General features: G+C 42.0%; 1 protein-coding gene across 3 annotated transcripts in view; it reads right to left on the reverse strand.

Annotated features, from left to right (window-relative positions):
- Positions 1-18,395, reverse strand: part of vps37a (VPS37A subunit of ESCRT-I) — a 28,420-nt gene extending 10,025 nt beyond the window's left edge. For 2 of the 3 annotated variants that reach the window (XR_014620560.1, XM_084330463.1), the window contains exons 1-9: positions 17,930-18,395; positions 16,030-16,104; positions 11,260-11,377; positions 10,595-10,698; positions 8,934-9,093; positions 6,917-6,987; positions 4,261-4,388; positions 3,010-3,068; positions 2,378-2,446 (exon numbers count right to left, since the gene is read on the reverse strand). Coding sequence is in view for 2 of the 3 variants with exons in the window: in XM_084330463.1 (XP_084186589.1) it covers positions 2,378-2,446; positions 3,010-3,068; positions 4,261-4,388; positions 6,917-6,987; positions 8,934-9,093; positions 10,595-10,698; positions 11,260-11,377; positions 16,030-16,104; positions 17,930-18,039 (894 nt within the window). In the remaining variant the exon portion in view is untranslated. The remainder of the gene's footprint in view (positions 1-2,377; positions 2,447-3,009; positions 3,069-4,260; positions 4,389-6,916; positions 6,988-8,933; positions 9,094-10,594; positions 10,699-11,259; positions 11,378-16,029; positions 16,105-17,929) is intronic. The other variant, XM_084330464.1, reaches the window with a different exon arrangement.
- Positions 18,396-24,153: the final 5,758 nt, after the last annotated feature.

Here is a 24,153-nt window from a genome sequence, read left to right on the forward strand (position 1 = left end):
TACATATGATTTGATCAAATCCATGTACACAAAAAACAGATGTGCTGTTAGAATTGGCAATAAAATAACACATTTCTTCACCCAGGGCCACGGAGTCTGCCAGGGGTGCAATTTAAGCCCAAAGTTGTTTAATATATATATAAATGAATTAGCAAAGTTATTAGAACTTTCTACTGCACCCGGTCTGGGATTGAAAATAAATCATAATGGTAACTTCAACATGGCTGTGAATGAACTGAAGGAGAAGGGAAGAAGGGCTTTTTATGCCATCAAAAGGAAAATTCCAATTGACATCCCAATTAGGACCTTGCTCAAAATTCAAAATTCTGTAATAAATCCAATAATATTATATGGCAGTGAAGTGGGGGGTCCATTAACTAACCAAGACTTCCCAAAATGGGAAAAACATCCATTAGAAGTACTGCATGCAGAATTGTGCAAAAACCTACTTAGGGTTCACAGACACACTGCCAATAATGCATGCAGGGCAGAACTTGGCCAATACCCTCTAATTATTAAAATTCAAAAGCGAGCCATCAAATTTTATACACACCTCCAATCAAGTGACCCCCACTCCTACCACTACAAAGCCCTTCAGAGCCAAGAGATGAACCCAGATAAGAGTCCCCTCTGCCAGCTAGTCAGAAATCTCTGCCCACAAACACCAAGGCTTCAGGACAGACACCAAGCAATCTGGCCCAATCAAATAATCTCAAAACAAAAAGAAAATTATATAGAATATTGGAACAAATCAACCAAATCACAAAGTAAATTAGAATTCTATTTGACCCTAAGCAGAGAGTACACAGTGGCAGAATACCTGACCACTGTGAATGATATAAAATTAAGAAAGACATTGACACAGTACAGACTGAGTGGACATAGCCTAGCCATAGAAACAGGCCGTCACAGGCAGAACTGGCTGCCCAGAGAGGCCAGGCTGTGTTCACTTTGTCATCAGGGGGATGTTGAGACAGAATCTCACTTCCTACTACACGGTGAGAAATATAAGGATCTAAGAGAAGTTTTCTTTGATAAAAATAAATAAAATTGATCCACAGTTTATCAATCTCTCTGATCATCAAAAGCTGTTATGTGTGGGGAGAAAAGTCAGTGTACAGCATTAGCTGTAAAATATGTAGATGGTTGTCACAAAATAAGAGAACAAGCTCTGTAAATACATGTATCTGGGTGGCTACATCTGAAAAATGACTACCCGATCGAATGATTATTTTGTAATTGAATATGTTTCTGTTGATTGTCTTTACTGTTATTACTAATATTATGGTATTTTATTGCTTAATATATATGTTATTGTTTGTACGTTGAACCTGCTTTGGCAATAAGTATGTTAATATTTCATGCCAATAAAGCCTATTTGAATTGAATTGAGAGACAGAGAGGGAGAGAGATAGAGACACAGAGACACAGAGAGACAGAGACACAGAGAGACAGAGAGAGAGAGAGACAGAGACACAGAGAGACAGAGACACAGAGACAGCGAGAGAGAGACAGAGAGAGACACAGAGAGACAGAGACACACAGAGAGACAGCGAGAGAGACAGAGAGACAGACAGACAGAGAGAGACAGAGACACAGAGAGAGCGACACAGAGAGACAGAGAGACAGGAGAGACAGAGAGAGAGAGAGACACAGCCTCGCTGTTGAAAAGGGGAGGCACAGGAAAACCTGGCTTCCTGCAGAGCAAAGGCTGTGCTGTCATTGCATCCTCAGTGAGCCTGAAACTGAGTTGCACTTCCTCACCAAATGTGAAAAATATAAAAATATTAGAGAAACGCATTTAATTTTTTTTTTTTAATTAATAACAAAAGGTTTTCTTGCACTACCAGATACAGGAAAACTACCACTCCTATTAGGGGAGGACTCAACAAGCTGTGAGCTAGCAGCAGCCTATGTTGCTGCCTGCCACAGACTGAGGGACAGTGAGTGACAGTCACCTGACATGTTTATGCCGTAATATTTTATGTTTTATCTTATGATGATAATTTTTGTATGTACTAGTCTATGACATTAATATCTGTTTTGTAATCCATGTTTATGTTATTAATCATTTGCTTTGGCAACATGTACAAGTTGCGTCATGCCAATAAAGCCATTTGAATTGAATTGACAGCGAGACAGAGACAGAGAGACAGAGACACAGAGAGAGACAGAGAGAAAGATAGCGAAAAAGAGAGAGGAAAAGAGAGACAGAGAGATGGTGTTGATGTGTGCATCTCTCAGTGTGTGTGTGTGTGCGTGTGTGAGTGTATGTGTGTGCGTGTGTGAGTGTATGTGTGTGCGTGTGTGAGTGCGTGTGCGTGTGTGTGTGTGTGCATGTGTAAGTGTGTGTGCTCCAGGTGAATAAATGTCTTACCTCGCTGAGTTCATGCTGTCTCTGCATCTTTGTCTCGAAGGCCGACTTCATCTGGGTCAGCTGTTCATACTGTCAACACAACAGACAACAGCTTTTACTGTCAACACAACAGACAACACATTTACTGTCAACACAACAGACAACAGCTGGAACAAGTAGGCTTTGTGTATAAAATGCAAAGGTAACAAACATCATAAAAAAAAAGGGTGAATCTCTGGCTTATGGAGGATGTAGAGATGCATGCAAGCAGTAGCTCAGCAGTAACAAAACGTTAGTTTTAGTAGTATTTTTTATGTATCCGAAATGCAGGTAGTATTGTCATAGGTGACTATGTCTTTTTAGGATTTTCATATAAATATGGGTTTGGGTATTGTATTGTCCCAGTAACAGTATTGTATTGTCCCAGTAACAGCAGGGACCGTCACTGTATTGTATTGTCCCAGTAACAGCAGGGGCCGTCACTGCATCGATGGGGAATCGTCCACGTCCGCATCGCGATGCATCTTAGAATCTAGACGTTTCCACAGCCCTACTCAGCGGTGTCACTCTCTCTTTTGAACGTCTACATTGAATGGATTTCAGAACATGTGTGGATGTCTGTGTGTGAGGAAGAGCAGAGCTTGTAAACAAACCTTATAGAGCATCTCCTGTCTCTTCCCTTCCAACTGGGGTTCCATGTAGAGGTTCTTCTCTGGGGAGGAAGAGAGACACACAACCACGTTATTCAACTACACCGGGAAGAAGCTGCAAGGAAGGAAAAATTAACCAACTACTAGAGCCATCAAGCTCTCACCTGCTGCCATGGTAATCCACAGCCAAATCAATACTCTAAATTATTATTTAACACCACTCCAAAGAATAGCTTGCAGCAGCATAAAAATAGCTTCTATAAATAATGAATAGCTTATAAGTAGGGATGCTCGATATTGGCTTTTTTTTTACCGATACCGATATTGTCCAACTCTTAATTTCCGATACCGATATCAACCGATACCGATATATGCAGGGTTTCCCCCGCCAAAAAACTGAATAATTTCAGGTAATTAACATTACATATGTCTTGTTGTGGAATTAACATAACATTATGCATACTTTTGACAATAAATAAAATCAGAATTTGTTCTTACTTGCTTGCCTGGGTAAATAAATGTTATAGAAATGTAAAAGAAAAAAAGAAATAATAATTTTTTTTTAACCGATACAGATATCACATTTTAGTGCCAATATCGGCCGATAATATCGGACATCCCTACTTATAAGTATTAATCCCACAGTCATGAAAACCAGTTATTCTCGGACAAGGACATTTAGTCGTGAGTCATCAGCTCCAATCGCTCTCTCATCTGCCACCATGTTGAAACTTGGAGCATGGGAAGAAATATGTGACAAGCTTAGGTTACATCTATGTTGATGTTACATGCATCATATTTGTGCCATTGTGTCGTGTCCTGCCGCGCTATAACACCGCCCAGCAAGCGTCCATTCTTCACAGATCATTACTGAAGCTTCAAGGTGTTGCCAGACTGCTCACTGACACACAAACCACTGGACGAGCTTCGGCCAGCGTTCAATCATGTTACATGTTCCAGTCACGTTGAGCTTTTGGTGAGCTTCCACACATGACTTTGCTTGGCCAATGAAAGGACAGTTCCGATATATATACCGGTATACGATATATATACACGCAAATGTTGCATCCGGTCTTAATGGGTTAATATACATCAAATGGTTGGTTGACTCTGGCCTTGTGATTTCCTTGAATTATATTATTATAACTGTCTGAATTGTGACATAGAGGTGCATTTGCATGGCAGAGCAATGGTACAGGAGTACGTACCAGGGATGCCAGCGGGGTGTGTGTGTGTGTGTGTGTGTGTGCTCACTGGCCATGTCCACTATGCTGGTGACCAGCTCCTCTTTATCTGCGGTGACCTGCTTGAGCTGCGGCAGACACACAAAGAACTCCAACAAGACGTCCTCCTGCTCAGACATGTCTTTCAACTGAGACGCACTGGAAAGAGAGAGAGAGAGAGAGAGAGAGAGACAGAGAGAGACAAGAGAGTGGGAGAGAGAGAGAGAGAGAGAGAGAGACAAGAGAGTGGGAGAGAGAGAGAGAGAGAGAGAGAGAGAGAGAGAGAGAGAGAGAGGGAGAGATAGTGGGAGAGGGAGGGAGAGAGAGAGTGGGAGAGGGAGGGAGAGACAAGAGAGTGGGAGAGAGAGACAAGAGAGTAGGAGAGGGAGAGACAGGAGAGTGGGAGAGGGAGGGAGAGACAAGAGAGTGGGAGTGAGAGAGAGACAAGAGTGGGAGAGTGAGAGAGAGAGACAAGAGAGTGGGAGAGGGAGAGAGAGACAAGAGAGTGGGAGAGGGAGGGAGAGAGAGACAAGAGAGTGGGAGAGAGAGACGAGAGGGAAAGAGAGAGATACAAGAGTAGGAGAGGGAGAGAGACATGAGAGTGGGAGAGGGAGGGAGAGAGACAAGAGAGTGGGAGAGGGAGAGAGAGACAAGAGTGGGAGAGTGAGAGGGATAGAGACAAGAGAGTGGGAGAGTGAGAGAGAGAGAGAGACAAGAGAGTGGGAGGGAGAGAGAGAGAGACAGGAGAGGGAGGGAGAGAGACAAGAGAGTGGGAGAGGGAGAGACAAGAGTGGGAGAGTGAGAGAGATAGAGACAAGAGTGGGAGAGGGAGAGAGACAAGAGAGTGGGAGAGAGAGAGAGACAAGAGAGTGGGAGAGAGAGAGACAAGAGAGTGGGAGGGAGAGAGAGAGATAGACAAAAGAGTGGGAGAGGGAGGGAGGGAGAGAGAGAGACAAGAGAGTAGGAGAGGGAGAGAGACAGGAGAGTGGGAGAGGGAGGGAGAGAGACAAGAGAGTGGGAGTGAGAGACAAGAACGTGGGAGAGAGAGACAAGGGAGTAGGAGAGGGAGAGAGACAGGAGAGTGGGAGAGGGAGGGAGAGACAAGAGAGTGGGAGAGTGAGAAAGAGAGACAAGAGAGTGGGAGAGTGAGAGAGAGAGAGACAAGAGTGGGAGAGGGAGAGAGAGACAAGAGAGTAGGAGAGGGAGAGAGAGACAGGAGAAAGAGACGAGAGGGAGGGAGAGAGAGAGACAAGAGAGTAGGAGAGGGAGAGAGAGACAGGAGTGGGAGAGAGAGAGATGAGTTATGTGATAGTCAAGAGATGTGTGTGAAAGAAAGACAGAAACGTAGCAGACATATTAGAAACGTTGTTTTCCTTGAGCATCACTAAGGAAGGTAAACTTTAAAACCATGACAGCCAGACACTAAGTGAAACGAGGACATTTCAGACTCAAATATGTACCTGATTTTAGAGAGTCAAATATGTACCTGATTTCAGAGAGTCAAATATGTACCCAAATTCAGAGTAAAATATGTACCTGATTTTAGAGTAAAGAATTTACCTGAATTTAGAGTGAAATATGTACCTGATTTCAGAGTCAAATATGTATCTGATTTCAGAGTCAAATATGTACCTGATTTTAGAGTAAAGAATTTACCTGAATTTAGAGTGAAATATGTACCTGATTTCAGTCAAATATGTATCTGATTTCAGAGTCAAATATGTACCTGATTTTAGAGTAAATAATTTATCTGAATTTAGAGTGAAATATGTACCCGATTTCAGAGTCAAATACCGGTATGTATCTGATTTCAGAGTCAAATATGTACTGTACCTGATTTCAGAGTCAAATATGTACCGGATTTTAGAGTAAAAGATGTACCTTATTTTAGAGAGTCAAATATGTATCTGATTTCAGAGTCAAATATGTACATGATTTCAGAGTCAAATATTTATCTGATTTCAGAGTAAAATTTGTAGCTGATTTCAGAGTCAAATTTGTACCTGATTTCATAGTCATATGTACCTGATTTCAGGGAGTCAAATATGTACCTGCAGTGTTTCCCTTATATGCATTCAGCGGCGGCGCAGCTCTGAACTATAGGTGAACGAAATAAACCGGATCACCTCCGTACAACCATTCATTCGTTTGACTCTTCTGCTGCGCGCCCATCAAACAGGCTGCCGAGGATCATGACTGAATGGAACAAGTCGAAAGGATTTGTTCGTTTTAATATGGAGTAGAATTATCTGGAATTATCTTATCCCACTGGCAGATAATTTAGCTTTTTTTTTCCTGATTTTGGTCAATTTAATCTTGTTTTAAGAAAATGTTAAAATGACCAAAATCAAGAAGTGAATAAGAAATATTATCTGTGGAATAAGATAATTCTACTCAATATTGGACTTATTGTACCAAATACAAGATATTTTCACTTGATAAGATTTCTTTTTTGCAGTGTACAAATATGCAGCTACCTGGGCCTCCAGAGCACTTCTAGTGTCAGCGGACACACCAAAAACATCCTAGCAAATTCACACGCACATGACTCCATGAACATGAACATGAATAAACTATCTCGAACAATTCTAAGGTAGTTTTAAGTTATTTCTCCGGCCGCACGCACAAATATGGATTCCGGCAGCGCGCGCAGCACCGCTGACATTTTTTTCAGGGGAAACACTGACCTGATTTCAGAGAGCTCGGGGAAAGACTCAGGAATCTCAGGCATCCTGTACATGTGGCCATTCAGCCCAGCCTGGGGAAGACACAGAGACAGGATGGGTAAAGAAGAACCCATACAGATGCAACGCACCTCAACAACAGTGCAACAATAGTGCAAGATTCATAGTATAGATTCAAGTACCCCCACCCATCACCCCTACTCCCCAATGCCACGCCATCCTGACATAAATAACAGAAAAGAAAAGAAAAAAGTTGAGGATCGGTAGAACTATACTAGGGGTGGGAATCACCAGAGGCCTCACGATACGATATTATCACGATACTTAAGTCACGATATGATAGTATTGCGATTAAAAATATATTGCGATATGCTGAGTATTGCGATATTAATATTGCGATTTATTACCTTTTTTCAACTGCAAAGTAAAACTTTGTCAACATGTTTTATATAATAAAATAAGATTTTCAGTGTGTTCATCTCACTTCAATAATTTTTATTGCAGCAAATGGGATTTTGTCAAGCAGACAGATGTCAACACTGTAATCTGTGTTGCATGTACCTGACAAACTGAACTGTTTGTATTACAGTCATATTCCAACTTAACTAGGGATGCCCCCCGGACCCCGGTTTTAAACGGGAACCGGTACTATATTAGAAAATACCGGAGTATTTATAAGCTCCGACGTCCTCGGTACTGCTATCGATACTCTAGAGAAATTATTATTATTATTATTTAAAAGTTGCGAACGATCTCTCCTCTCTCTGTCTCTGCACGAGAAGCAGCGAGTCATTATTACACACACTCCTCGCGAGTCGCGCTACACATACATACGGGTACTCCTTAATGAAAGCGCTGTCAATAGTATGCAGCTGCAGCACGTCAGACAGCAGCGCTTACAAGCCCCGCACATACAAGCCCCGCACACCTGATGTGCTGCAGCTGGAAGCATCTCAGCGCTGTCTCCGTGCCGACGCGCGCTGCACACAGACACAGACAGCTCTGCATGGACTGAGTCGTGATGGCGGATAGAGCGAAGCGTTCACAAGTGCAACAAAACATTTGCCAGTAAGGGTGGCAATACGAGCAATCTATCAAAACATTTGTTTGCAAAACACTATATTAGTGTGCAGAAATGCGCCGTATTCGACTGCCTTGCGCGCAGTGGTCCATCTGCATCCACGTCCACTGCAGCCGGTAAGCCAAGATACGGAATTTCCTAGGCTAATAACGAATTATTACAAATAGGCTAATAAACAAAATAATTGTTTAGCTACAAATACTACAATCTAAAAACTTTTTATAGATCGTCAAGCTGAGGTCAGCCACCAATGTGTCCCAGGCCAGTGAGCCCACCACACATCCTCCCTCTACCTCCACCACCCAAAGTCCTTTCTCCCTAGCAGCTAGAGGAAAGATGACAGAGGATAGGGTGAACGAGTGTCACAGGGCTGTGACAAAGTTTGTTGTCAAAGGCCTGCACCCGTTCTCTACAGTGGAGTCCAAGGACTTTAGGTAACAACTAATCATTCAGTGTATATCGTTTTTTTTGTATACATAGTTGTCTAACTTGTCTGTTGTTGTTATAAGTTATTATTGAAGCAGCTATTCCCACCACTCCACACACATTTACAATAATTCAATCATTTCTAATCTTTACTGTAGGGAGATGACCAATGCTCTCAACTGCAAATATAAAAATCATAAAAAAATTATCAAAAAGAACCGATAAGAGTATCGATAAAGTACCGAACCGTTAAGCAGTATCGATAGGAGTAGTAGTATCGATAAAATCCTAACGATACCCATCCCTAAACTTAACTGAATGCACACGTGTGCGCGTGTGTGTGGACTACTGTACTATTACAGGTATTGAATCAATCCATACATCAATACATATCATATATGTGTGTGTATTAATACATATCTATCATCCCTAGTGTGCATGTCTGTATTGATACATATCTATCATCTGTGTGTGTCTGTGTATATGTGTGTGTGTGTGTGTGTGTGTATCTACCTGGAACTCGCCTGTGGGTACAGGCAGTGGCAGGTCTGATATCAGTCCATACGGGGCTGGAGCTCTCGGGGGGCCGTGGGAGGACTCTGCCCCAGGGTGAGGGCCGTAGTGGAACCCCTGGGTGGGGTACGGAGCCATGCCTGCCGGCTTATACAGACTGCTGGGTGGAAGGGACATGTTGTTACACCATCGATGAGACTGAACGGATTTAAATCATACTGGAACACATCGAGTGAAACTCAAGCTGAGATTATGTTTCGGTTTGAATTCTGAACCACAAATTCACGAAAGTCGTGACCTTTTTACAAAAGGCCACTCCCATTGCCACTAGGGCTGCACGATTAATTGGGAAAAAAAATCGCAACTCAATTCATAGACCTATGCGATCTCATTTCTAAATTATGACGATTTTTTAAATATTTTACTTACAAACGTTTTTTTTTAATTAAAGAATCGTGCAGCCCTAATTGCCACACCCCCTTTTAGACTTGGCATAAACACACAGACACACACCTTCCCAGCTAAATGGTGCGGACATTTTGTGTTGTATGAGCTCTCAAAGTAAGAAAAATGCTATATGATCATCAAATTCCTGATTGACAGAACAGTCCTGTTCTAATTACTTCAGTTAAATATGTTAGAAACAGTTGTCCTAGATAGCATAGTGCTGGAGTGCAACAGCCCTGTGTTATAACTAAGCCTTCCAACACATAGAACGCCTCTGCAGGCAAAGATAAAGAATGTGGTTAAACATGTTGAATTCATTCTTGCGTGACAAATCCATGTTCTTATGACAGCAACTACTGCTACATGCACAGAGTCATGTCTCATTATGGCTCATAAAGTTATGAGAACAATTTAACTGTTTACATGTGTTCATGAGAAAGAGAGTTACATTAAAGATTCTGTCCTCGCTAGAACCATGTCGGCAGGTAATCCTCGCTGGCCCCCTGCCCCCCCCCCCCCCTTCAGGCATGATGATGATGAGTTCTTGAGTAGGACAGCTTCCTTAAATCGATGGCTGGAAAAAGACTGTTTTGAACAGGGCTTATGGTTCGTGGATAATTGGTCCTCTTTCCGGGGTCGCCCTGGCTTGCTGAGAAAGGACGGCATGCATCCTAACAAGCGAAGCGCCTCTCTCTTATCTAGAAACATAGACAGAACCACCACAACACGAGCATGCCAGGGTGCATGGCGTCCGTACCGTGACGTCGCGGGATGAATACACGTACCGTTACACCCCTACAACTAACCAGGGTTCCCACAGACATTGCAAAATTAAACTCAAGGACTTTTAAGTACTTTTCCAAGCACTATTTTTTCATTTTCAAGGATGTCACTCAAAGGATACAATTCACTTTTAAATGCAGTTTTTTTTAAGCATCTTCTTGGCCTGCTTGCCAGCTAGAGCATCACACGCGAAGAAATGAGGAAAAGCAGTTGGAGCGAGCGAGACAGCGACTCGTCAGATTTTATTAAAACAGAACAAAAAAAACTATTTCTTGATGCGAATGGTTGATCTCTGCAGTGGTAGCCGAGAGAGCTTAGAAATCTACACTACCTGCCCCCGGTGTTTGTACTTTTTGTCCTTTCCTCCTAATCACACGCTCTTGGTACCTACTCTCACTTCAGACATGTATGAGATGTATGGATGTACTCACTACGGGAAGGCGGTGGGGCCACTAGACATGAGGGCAGGTGGGCTCTTCCAGAACTCATCCAGCAGACTCTGAATGACCTTACCCAGGTCTGAGTGCATCCCGAACTGCAACACACACACACGTGAGAAACAAAGACAAAAAAGAAAATATGAAGCAGAAAAGTGATCAGAGAGAACAAGTAAGATTAGTACTCTTAACTAGCCAACCAACCAACCAACGACATTAATAAGACAAAGCTAGTGACCACGGTTCCCTTGTTGCCGTGGACTAGATATAACCAACAGGAGGATAGACACTATAAAACCTACCTAACCAACTAACAAACTGACTAACTAATTAACCATCCAGCTCACTAAACTACTACTTTTATTGTCTTTTAATACCCATTCTTATGTCTGCAATTTATACATTGTTTTTTTATTCTGTCAATCTGTCTGCTGATTTTATGCCTATGTTAATTGTATACTATATAGATAGTTATTCATATTTATTATTGTTATATTGTAGAAATGTGTGCATTGAAATGTCTGTAAAGTCTCGACGGCATTGAAAATGAGTGACCTTGTCTTTTGGAGTATAAATCAAGGTTTGATGAAACTCACCGGTCAGTGTACTTTACTTACGTTGGTGATGAGAGGACTGGTGACCATGGTCAGTGTACTTACGTTGGTGATGAGAGGACTGGTGACCATGGTTCCATTGTTGCTGTCGACTAGATGATGACCAACAGGAGGATAGACACTGACGACAGGCTTCTCCTGAGGGAACTGGGGGGGCAGCAGACTGAAGGAAGGAGGGGTGGTGTTAGGCTCGGGGGAAAGTGGGCATTTACCCAGGGGCAGAGATGCCAGTGAAGAAGGGCATATCACATTTTGCCACCTTTTTAAAAATGTTTAACTCATTCAACGCCAGTCACGATGATAGTCGGGTTAACTCGCCATCGCTTGAGCGCCAATCACGAGTATAGCCGGGTTTTAATCGTTATTTCTTTTATTAGCGATATCCATTCATTTTCATCCATCCAGCCTGATGTTATCGTTGGGATTGGGTTTGAGCTTGCAAAAAGGGCAAATGCCGCCGCCTATCGTCTCCCGGATGGTATTGCACATCATTGGATTGGATTGGCTGGGGATGTGCATCAAAAAAAAAAGTCCGGTCCGGGTTTTGCTTCTCGGGCGTGCAGTATCGTTGTACCACGTTGACTGGGGGGACTGGGAGCAGCGTGGATTATGTGTTTTGGACTATAACGTTGGATCAATGGACGCGATCGATATTTGGAATGGCGATCAGGAATTGGATTGGTAAGGACTCTGTTACCAGTCTTGGGTTAATCAGATGTTTTTTTCATAGCGATCACAACATGTCTGTGTGTGTGTGTGCGTGCCGTTGGCGCTGAGCAAGGCATGGATAAGCGATTTTTCAGCCCGCTTTTGTATCGTGCATAAGGACACATATACTATCGATAATCTAGCGTTTATTTGAAAACGATTCATAAATCAGTCGAAAAATGACAACGTGTTTTGTGTATTCCACTAAAGGGCTATTATCGCGTATTTCTCTGGAATTACTAGACATCTCCAAAACTATACTCGTATTCAAAACGGTATAAAACGGAAATGTACAGATGAAAAAACAATCCGTTTCGTACATGTTGACTGCAAGAAAGTCATTGATAAGCGACAGGTGTATTAGACCCATAGCCGTAATTTATTATTTTAAGCACTCGCAAATGTCCCCGTCCTCCCATTGATTAAAGCGCTGGCGTGCTAGCCCTAATTTAGTCATATAGGCGGGGCGCTGAGTGAGTTAAAGATAACGGGTCACGTGACGTGTAAATGATCAGAAACATATTTTATAATATATTTGATCTAAATAGTAATAATATAATTGTTTTCTTTCCTCTGTCTGGAACCTATTGAAGCCCTTCGTGTCACAATCTGCCCTTTGGACTCAGGAACTCTGAACATAGACCATCCTCTGGTGCACTCCGGCGGCCTGTCGGCGGTACTACAGGCGACCATCCTGTGCCTACCTATTCTGTTGAGCCTGTTGACTGTAATTTCTAATGTACTCCCTATGTATCTGTTATCGGTCCTGTGTGCTCCCCAGTATGTTCATATGTCCTAGTCTAGCCCCGTGTGTATTCATTTTCATATGTTCCAGTCTAGTCCTGTATTCCCAGTGTTGTATTGATATTCCTGTGTCCTAGCCTGTCACCCCCAGCTGTTTCTCATCAGAATTAGTGTCTGTATATATACGTGCCGCCCCCCTGTTAACAGTGTTGCGCCATTGTTCTGTCTACCCCTGTATCCTGCCGTGCTGTTCTGTGTCACCCCGTTTGCTGCCTACCTTGTGAAGCTCCCTGTGTTATCCTGTCGTGCTACTCTGATCATCCTTCGTGAAAGCCTTGTTATCCTGTATTTCCTCGTGAGTCCGTTCCTGTATTTCTAGTTCACATTTTCCAGCTTGGCTGAGGTTTTGGTTTCCCGTGTTTTGAAGTTCGGTTTTGTTTTCCCTTGTAATGTTCCTCGTTTACTGCTACTCCAGTAAAACTTGTCAATTGCAACGTCGACTCGTGCCTCGTCTCTCTCACCCTTCACTGTCCTGCGCTTGAATCCTCTCCTAAACTCCCCATTACAACACTTAGTCCTCCTGGCCCTCCAGCAACACGTGTGTTCTCAGTTATCAATACGTGCTTAACCCCGTGTTTCTCTCTGAAACCAGCCCAAACAGAATGGAATCAAAGGAAGGAAACAGAGAAGCCCATCCTAATCCTCACACCTGGAGCCCTAGCCCTATTTCTTACTTGCCAATGATGATGTTTATCGGTAGAGTCTAAGGCTGAGACCACTTAATTATCGATTATATGCATGAAATCGATAATGTCATAATCTGGACACAGACAATCCTCTGCCACCCTCTGGCGCTCTGTTTGCGGTACTGCAGGAGTGCCTACTCTGGAGATTATTGAATGTGTGTATTAATGTGTTCCCCTTGTATTTGTTATCGGTCCTGTGTGCTCCCCAGTATGTTCAGATGTCTGCCTATTAGTCTAGTGTCCTTGTATTCATTGTATTATTTCTGTCCCTGTAATATCGCTCTAGTCTACTCCTCATGTATTCTTTGTGTTAGTGTTCTGTGTCCTAGCCTGTCAGCCCCAGCTGTTTCTTGTCAGTCTAATTAGTTCTGTATATATTCATGCCGCGCCCTGTCTACCAGTGTTGCGCCATTGTTTTGCTGTCCTGTTCCAGTACCCTTCCGTGCTGTGTTCTGCCTACCCTGTGTTCCCCTGTGATGCTCCCTGTGTTATCCTGTCGTGCTACTCTGCTTATCCTTCGTGAAAGCCTTGTTATTCTGAATTTCCCCGTGAGTCCGTTCCCGCTTCCTAGCCACGTTTTCCAGCGCAGCTGAGGTTTTTGTTTCCGTGTTTGAAGTTCGGTTTTGAACCCCTGTAACGTGTACCTTTGTTGACTATTGCGCAGTAAAGCCCTTTCATTGCACCTACTCCGTGGACTCTGCCTTCTCTGTCATTACCATTGTCCAGCATTTGGGTTCTCTCACCTCCCCTCGCCACAAACCCCAACAGATAAGTGGCATTTCTCTTTTCTTTTTTAAAACTTTATACTATACTAAAATACTAGGTCTTGTGGCATGTTTTAGTTAAAACATCCCCATTTCATGGAAATTCACTGTGCATTCAATATGCAGTGCACTCCTCCATCACATCCAGAGACCACGACTATAAAATGAGAAGGATCACTGTGGTAGTTTTGAATGGGGAAATCTGTAACACTAAAGATGGCGGCAATGACAAAGAATTGCTGCAAAATAAACAAATTTGTTGTTTAAAAAAAAATATATATATAAAAAATACGAATAGAAATATTGATATTTATCGATAATTTTGTCCCGATTTATCGATTCTTCCAAATGGCATATTGTGTGAGCCTTAGTAGAGTCCTTGTACAGCACCTTGACTGAAGCTCTGTGAAGCACATTTCTGTGAGCCTCCGTCAGCTTGTACAAGCAGGAGCTCGACCCTACTGACTTTGCATTGGTTTGTGGCCAACTAGCCAGAGCTAGTATGAGGAACAGCATGGATTGTGCTGAGAAAGGACTCTTAACACATTGTCCGCCATGCATTGTACCCATCCTTGGGCCCAGTCTGCCAGTGCTTTAACCCTATGGAGATGTTTACCTTCTTTGCAGGGCTATAACTTTAATATTATAGCTATATCGACATTACTATGGCCCATTCAACATCGGGTATCTATCGTTCCGGATGTGGGAACGTTATATTTTTTCATTCATACATTGTCGTGTTAATACCGTCGTGAATATACCGGTAAGTATGTTTTTAAGGCTTTCTGCAGTAATTCCTAAAACGCAAGTTATAGGCCCCAACGCATATGATAGATTATCGATTGGCGTTTCTTTCCTATACACGCTATATTAAAAAATTCAAATGTATATGATCGTATACATTATGCTTCATCATGCGTGAAGGAAAGGGGGGGGGGTCGTTTATAATTCCTTGATCGTCAGTAGCGTCTTTTTTTTTTTTACTATGGGTTGATACGTTGATCAGATGGATTGCAGCGAAATAAATAATTTGGCTTGGAGTGTAACTTGCCCGAAATCCACCAGGCAGCGGTATTGAGGCGTTGCAATATCAGAACAGGGTCCAGCTGCGTCCCGGAGGGAGGCTGGATGAATTATGAATGCCACGGTGAAAAAATGAAATATTGATCCCAAAAACGAGTTAACTCGTTCCTGGCACACAACGCATGGCGGGCAATAACGAGTATATTCGTTTTTGGCGCACAATGTGTTAACAATCAACAACATCATCACCAGTAAGTAAGAAATAGGGCTAAGGTTCCAAAGATCACAACTATCCCATTAATTGTTTCCTTGCTATTTTTTGCAATATCCTGTGAGTGCTGTGACACAAAGATCTTAGTCAATGGTAGTGGTGCACGATATATCGGCCATGGCAGTTTTTTTACACATCGGTATCGGTCCGATATCAAGATAGGGCCGATATGGGCCGATATTAAAAAAAAATAAACAAATCGTTTTTTTTTTTAATGTTTTGGCCTTAAATAGTTTCAAAATATCAGTCATTTCTGAAAATAGGTTACAAAAGTAACAAAAAAAAAAAAAGGGTTTTGGAAAATAGCTCTTTATTTGATTATCATAAAAAAGTGTTTTCTATACAGAGATATCGACATCGGTAAATATCGGTATCGGCCAGAACAGCAATATTAATATCGGTTATCGGTATCGGCCACAATTTTCACATCGGTGCATCACTAGTCAATGGCATAATCAATGTTCACCTTGCCACAATCTCAGTCCATGGCATAATCAATGTTCACCTCGCCACCGTGGTTAAAGACCACTGACCTCATTACATAATAACATGAACTCACATGTTGATACTAATGGTGGAGTTGTTGACTGTGAATGGTATCCTGTAATCCACATCCTTTTGGATTTCTGCCAGGCTGGAGAGGAAGACGGAGAGACAGACACATTAAGATCTACAACCAGTCCATAATTAATACATTTACAAAATCCCAAAGAGAGAAACTGTTACTATGATCACACACACTATTGTGTCTAATACAAGAAGTTCAGATAACAGACCAGGGGCCACTATGACTATGCAGTACTACGCAACAGCTCCATCATGTGTTTAAAAACTAAGCTTGGGGCCAGCTTAGAAACAGACACATCATTGTCTAATATGTGATTGCTTGGTCCTCTGTTCCATTGTGTTTGTGTGTGTGTGCGCTAGTTGTAGCTGTACATGAGTAAATGGTGTAAGACTTGTTTAACATGGGTAACTAATATTGCCAACACGTATTATCAAGTTATTTTACAGCTGGAGTAGTTGAAGTAGTTGAGGTTGGAGGAGGCAAAGCACAGACAAATAGCTAAGCGCACAAATAAGTAACAACTGCACAGCATTTAACATTATTGTAATCAGCCACAACTTTCCACGCAAGCAAGCATGTTACTGTCCAGTCGTTTAATAAGGTTCATAACAGTAAGATGAACCTAACTTACTTATCCAATTCACAGTGGTGACTGAGCTGAGACTGACGGTGAGTCAGTGTAAATTAGATAACTTTCTATTGCCTTAAATAACATCCATCCATGCACACAGAAAACACTGGGGTTTTGACATGTGGCTACAGGGTGTTCTATACCTGGAGTGAACATAGTAGTGTTTTGACATGTGGCTACAGGGTGTTCTATACCTGGAGTCAACATAGTAGGGTTTTGACATGTGGCTACAGGGTGTTCTATACCTGGAGTCAACATAGCAGTGTGTTTCTACCTGGAGTGAACATAGTAGTTTGACATTAACATAGATTGAATGAAAACTTTATTGCAGAATGGGTACCGTACAATACAGTACAGCTCAATACAACAACTGCTAAGACGATGAAGACCAGAAAAATACTTCTGTCTTGTTTACATAGGGGTCCTCGGTTTTCAATTCATCAAACATTCTCCAGGTAGAAACATAGCAGCGTGTTTCTACCTGGAGTGAACATAGTTTGATTGATTGAACACTCTATTAACAGATTGGAGAATGGGTACAGTACAGTACAGCTCAATACATACAATTGTTAAGGGGTTGCAGACCTGAGAAAGACTTTCGTCTCGTTTACATCAGGGTCCCCCATTTTCAATTCATCATAATATGACACACATGACATACAGATACAGTACTGCTACATCTATACTGTACATTGGAATACTGACAAAGCCATACTTGGTCATTTACTGTACAACTGGGTTAGGACATTTGTGGGGGCCAGTTTCGAATTGCAGTCTCCCGTAGGTGTTCTTTGAGAGTGCTTTTGAAAGTGGGTAGTGATTCACATTCCTTTACAGTTTTGGGTAGGGCGTTCCACATTGATGTGGCATAATTGCGAAACGTGTTTAGTCCCTTGTTTGAGCCGAATCTGGGTTTCACATGATTTGTGGAGCTCCCTCTGGTGTTGTGATCGTGGTATTCACTGACCTTTGGGAAGTATTTTGACATGTACATGGGTACCTTGGTCGTGTAGTGTATCTTGTAGACCAGGCCCATTGCAAGTTGCTGTACTCTGTCGTCTACTCTAAGCCATCCTAGGTTGTCAAAGTGGGCAGGGGTGAGGTGGGTTCTAGGAGTAAGGTCAAGCAGTAGTCTGACTAGTTTGTTTTGAGATGTTTGTAATTTGGTTTTTAGTGCCTTTGACGTCGAAACGGCTACATGGTGTTCTCTCTACCTGGAGTGGAGATAATAGGGTTTGATGTGTACAGGGTGTTCTCTACCTGGGGTGAGCCGCTCTGAGGGACTCCACCTGCCGCTGTCTCTGTTGCTGTAAGCTGCTGAGGGGTGGCTGAGCTCCAGGGCCTTTGGCTTGGGGGAAAAGCCAGTTCATCCTCTCCTGGCAACACCACGAACTGAACTTAATTGTCCGGTTAAAATAGCAAGATACCGACGGGGGAAAAAAGAGACGAAAGGGAAAGAACGCCGCCAACAACAACAACACTGTCGAGATGTGTAATGCTAACCGTTGTTAGCTAACGTTAGCTGGCTAGCTAACTCTGCTTTCGTCGCTCGGTGTCGGGAAATGTCTTACTTTAACTAACGTTACGTTACCACGTATGACATATCCTTGGGTGAAATTGTGGTTTCGCGTTATCCTCCTAATAATTTATCCGCATCTAGACGTGTCGACAGAGAGACAGTGCTGCTGGCGTCCAGACAGTAGCAACAAGCTAGCAGCAGCACATACAGCACATGATACAGGAAGACAACCAAGGGAACTATAACAGAAGGAAGGGTCAACGCGTCACTGTGTGAATGCAATGTGTGGATTGATTGATTGATTGATTGAAAACTTTATTTAACAGATTGCAGAATGGGTACAGTACAGTCAGCTCAATACACACAATTGTTAAGGGGATGCAGACCAGAGGAAGACGTTTGTCTTGTTTACATCAGGGTCCCCCATTTTCAATCCATCATAACATATATGACATACATTGAATTGATTGATTGAAAAGTTTATTAACAGATTGCAGAATGGGTACAGTACAGTACAGCTCAATACATACAATTGTTAAGAGGATGCAGACCTGAGAAAGACTTTCGTCTTGTTTCCATCAGGGTCCCCCATTTTCAATTCATCATATGACACACATGACATACAGATAGACAGTACTGCTACATCTATACATTTATGACATACCAGATTTTCAAATACAGTACTGTTTGTGATACTAAAAAAATCCAGAAGAAGAGTATATACATTTGACATAGAAACTGTGCATTGGGGGAGGTTGGGTAGGTGGGGTGGGGCTGTACATTGGAGGTGGGGGGGGTTGGGTAGGGGGGGGGGACACTGTACATTGGAATACTGACATACATTTGACATGGAAACTGTACATTGGAGGAGGTTGGGTAGGTGTTGGGTTGGGTGGGGCTGTACATTGGAATACTGACAAAGCCATGCTTGGTCTTTATTGTACAACTGGGTTAGGACATTTGTAGGGGCCAGTTTTGAATTGCAGTCTCCCGTAGGTGTTCTTTGAGAGTGTTTTTGAAGGTGGGTAGTGATTTACATGACATACAGATAGACAGTACTGCTACATCTATACATTTATGACATACCAGATTTACAAATACAGTACTGTTTGTGATACAAAAAGAGTCTAAAAAAGAGAGTATATACATTTGACATAGAAACTGTACATTGGAGGAGGTTGGGTAGGTGGGGGGGGGGGCGTGGATAGGCAGGGGGGGGGGAACTGTACCCACCCACCCAACCCCCTCCTAATGTACAGTTTCTTCCCCCTCGAATGTATATATTTTCCTTTAGGATCTCTGTTAAACAGTACTGTATATCTGTATGTCGTGTATGTCATAAATGTCATTATGAATTGAAAATGGGGGACCCTGATGTAAACAAGATGAAAGACTTTCTCTGGTCTGCATCGCCTTAACAATTGTGTATTGAGCCGTACTGTATTGTACCCATTCTGCAATCTGTTAATACAAATTTCAATCAATCAATCAATCAATCAAACCAAAGCATAGAAGGCTGGTATTCTGACGCGTTGAGTCACGCAACTCAACAAGCGAACAAAAACAGTAACATACATTCCAGCTACACAATTATACTTAAGATAATATAATTAGACTTAAGAACATATAAAAATCAGATGTTATTTTGAACTAAGAAAGTGGTTGTGAAGTGTATGCTTTTGTGGATTTGAAAGATGACTACACGTGCTTTGATGACGTTGTAGACAGGTTTCACTTGTAGGAGTGGTATGTTGATTGATTGATTGAAAACTTTATTAACAGATTGCAGAATGGGTACAATCCAGTACAGCTCAATACTAATAACTGCTAAGAGGATGAAGATTTTCAATTCATCAAGACATTTATGACATTACATACAAGCAATAGGCCTACTCGAGTTGTGAAAAAAAACAGGGGGGATGGTCAGGGCTGCAGATCTCATGACAAGTTTAGGGGGACACAGAGTAGGGGGGTCCGGGGGCATCGTCCCCTGGTAGTAAATGTTAATGATTTTAATACGCAAATTAAGCTTTTAGGAGTATTTTGAAACTAGAATTACAGAGTGGGAGTAGATACACTACTCTTGATAGCACATCATTTGGGGGGGACATGCCCCCCCTCCTCCCCTGGGGTCTGCAGCCATGGGGATGGTGGATTTTATCATATGGGGACATAATTTGTGCTGATAATGGCAAAAAATGTCATTGCATGTACGTGCTCCTTCGCCGTCAATATTTTCAATATGTGCAAAACTGAATGTTGAAATAGCAGTACCATGTTCATTGATAAAATGACATAAGGGATGGGATGGGGGGATGGCCGTTTTAGAAGGGGGATGATATTGACCGTTTTTATTTCAGGGGGGATGCCATCCCCCCTCAACTCGAGTACAAGACATACAGATATACGGTACTGTGTAAGAAAAAGAGATCATAAAAAAATATATACATCTGAAGGGGAATAAACTGTACATTGGAGGGGGTTGGGGGTATTTTGACATTTACCGGGCCAGTTTCTAATTGCAGTCTCCCGTAGGTGCTCCTTGAGAGTGGTTTTGAAGGTGGGTAGGGATTCACATTCCTTTACGGCTGTGGGTAGGGCGTTCCACATTGATTATTGTGGCATAATTGCGAAACGTGTTTAGTCCCTTGTTTGAGCCGAATCTGGGTTGAACGTGATTTGTGGAGCGCCCTCTGGTGTTGTGGTCGTGGACTTCACTGACCTTTGGGAAGTATTTCGACATGTACATGGGTACCTTAGTGGTGTAGTGTATCTTGTAGACCAGGCCCATTGCAAGTTGCTGTACTCTGTCGTCTACTCTAATGAATGAATGAATGACTTTTATTTATATAGCACCCTTCACAGCACGAATGCACAGGGTGCTTTACACTATAGCTTAAAAAAAACACAACAAAACAAAATCAGAAATAAATGACAACAACAACAGACAGCAGTTAAAAAACAGTGAAACCAGATAAAAAAGTAGAATAAAAGAATTTGGATAAAATAATGAGTCACTAATTAAAAAACAGAACTATAGGAACAGTGAGGACAAGAAAAAGTGCCTATGTATGACCAAAGGCCTGTCTGAACAAATGTGTTTTTAGTTGTTTTTTAAAAGAGTTTTCAGAGGGGGCAGTTCGCAGGTCCAGGGGGAGAGCGTTCCAGAGCCTTGGTGCTGTCACCTCGAAGGCTCGATCACACCTTGTTTTCAGCCTGGACCTGGGGATCACCAGGAGGTGCTGATCGGCAGATCTGAGTGAGCGGGTGTTGGTGTAGGGATGGATGAGTTCAGTGATGTAGATAGGGGCCTGACCGTGGAGTGCTCTGAAAGTGAAAGTGAGGACTTTGAAGTGAATTCTATAGTGTACCGGGAGCCAGTGCAGGGATACCAGAATGGGAGTGATGTGATATGATTTTTTTGACCTTGTGAGTAGCCTGGCTGCAGCATTTTGGACCATTTGTAGTTTGTCTGTGGATGATTTGGTGAGACAGGTGAAAAGTGAGTTGCAGTAGTCAAGCCTAGAGGAAATAAAAGCATGCACGGACAGTTCTAGTTCAGAGTGAGATATGATGGTCCGTAGTTTTGCAATGTTTCTGAGGTGAAAGAAGCAGGTGCGTGTGAGTGTTTTGACATGTTTGTCTAGGTTCATGGCCTGGTCGAAGACAACACCCAGGTTTCTCAGGTGGGGACGTATGTTGTCTTTAAGGGACCCCAAGTGAGTGGCCACTTAGAGTCGTCTACTCAAAGCCATCCTTGTCAAAGTGGGCAGGGGTGAGGTGGGTTCTAGGAGTAAGGTCAAGTAGTAGTCTGACCAGTTTGTTTTGTGATGTTTGTAAATTAGTTTTTAGTGTCTTTGAGGTGCTTTGGTACCATGAGGTGCAAGCATAGTCGTAGTACCCTTGAATGAGTGCTCCTGTTAGAGTATTCAGGGTATTCTTGTTTACCAGAGAGGAGATCCGGTACAAGAATCTTGTTCGTTGGTTGACTTTTTCGATGTAGGCTACCGTACCAATCTACTGTACACACATCTGATTAGTACTACTAAATTAGTAGTATTCATTTAAATAAATTATTTGTATTTAAAGATGAACTAAACTGGTTCTTTTGCTGCCCTAGTGGTGGATATTTTCACCCTGCACACTCCGCCCCACCAGTGTGTGATGTACCTTTTTTCCATAGAAAGGAATGTGTTCTCTGAGTCATGGATACAAATGCATTTCAAGCCATTTTAATTTAATTTAATTTGCTATATATTTCAATAATGACAACTGTTATTTTCTATTTGAGACAACCTAAAATAATCAGTTTTCTCCAACCTGTTCACTTTGAAACGTTATCATAACAACTGACTCCATGCGTTATAGTGTAAGGCGGCACGGTGGTGTTGTGGTTAACACTGTCGCCTCAGTCACAGCTAGAAGGTTGTGTGTTCGATTCCCACTTGGGGACCAGGTTGCAGTGTTGCCAGTTACCCAGGTGGGGTATCTCCCGGGCCTTTCTGTGTGGAGTTTGCATGTTTCCCCTCCCGATATGATAAACCCAATGGAAAAACATGCACAACAGATCGCTAACGCTGTCGCGTCCCTGACGAAGACGGACAGGAGCACTTGGATTGGTCCCCGGGCGCGGCGCTCGCCGCAGCCCTTGCCCTTGGGGGGAAGGACGACGGGATGGGAGGGGCAGAGAACATTTCGTCAGCGACTCAGTGCATGTGTGTGTTCCTGTGGGTCGCCCATCGCGTGTGTGTGTGTTAAACTGATGACAAATAAAGACTTATACTTATAATAAAACTACATGAATGTAGTCCTGTGAATATCTTCTCATTACGATGATCGACTGATCAGATCAAAGTGGCTACATTACTGAACTGTGTAAGTTTGGGTTTTGGCTATAAGACTTTTTTCAGAAATGTTTTCCCAAAATATTTTATTCATGCATGCAAACAAAATACACTACATTACATACAACTTGAGCAAGCCTATGGAATGATAATGTGCAAAGAAATATTGTATAACAGATAAAATAACTTCCATTAGGGAACTAATACAAAATAAATTGTGTAAGCCAGTATGCATTATTACTTTACACATGATCCGTCGATATCCATTTAATGAATATAAGTGTAAACCAGTTTTGATGTATCCTATGAACATGTTAGTGGACACAGTATACTAGCATGTAATATGTATCATCTCTCGATATTGTAATAATGCTGAGATGGGATAAATCAACAGTTTTGTCACAATTAGATTTAATTGAAAGAGAGGTTGGACAGAAGGCACATACAATTTAGATTAGACACCTATCTCAGACATGCTAACGACCACAAAACACAGGGACAAGACATTAAGGACTCACTCGTATAACTAAAATATTTAAATGACTCTCTCTCTCTCCCCCCTCTATCATTTGCAAGTAAAACACAACAATCAGTAGTATATATTAACATACTGTAGCATTCCTAACTGGAGTTATAATGACTATATATTCTTGCCAGTGCAAAATACGCAGTTTTAGTTCATATGATTTGGCATTTTTACAAAACTGTACAGAACTATAGCTTTGTACAAAATAAACAATTAAATGAAATTGTGTCTTGACCTCTGCTCTGACTCCTTTAAAAATAGACCAGAATCTCATGTGGAATAGTGTTATATGTAACACTACTAATATATATCTACCTCATGCAAATTATATAGAATTAAAGCCCTATTTGTTGCCTGTCGATTGCCCTTTCAGGCGACAAAATCCATTCAGAAAAACAAGTTTTTCTACAACTCAAGTTCAGACCTATGTTACTCTATTTCATCATCACTAAAAGTGATCTTTCTTTATTGTATTGTGATCTTTCTTCAGAATGTTATCTTTCAAAAGAGACCAGGCTTATGCATGTGCTATAAGTATAAAGTATAGTATTTTGGTTTGCAAAAAAAGTATGCAGTCCTAAAAAAAAAAACTAAA

Source organism: Notolepis coatsorum (assembly GCF_963971535.1).
Source record: "Notolepis coatsorum genome assembly, chromosome: 15".
NCBI classification, from domain to species: Eukaryota; Metazoa; Chordata; class Actinopteri; order Aulopiformes; family Paralepididae; genus Notolepis; species Notolepis coatsorum.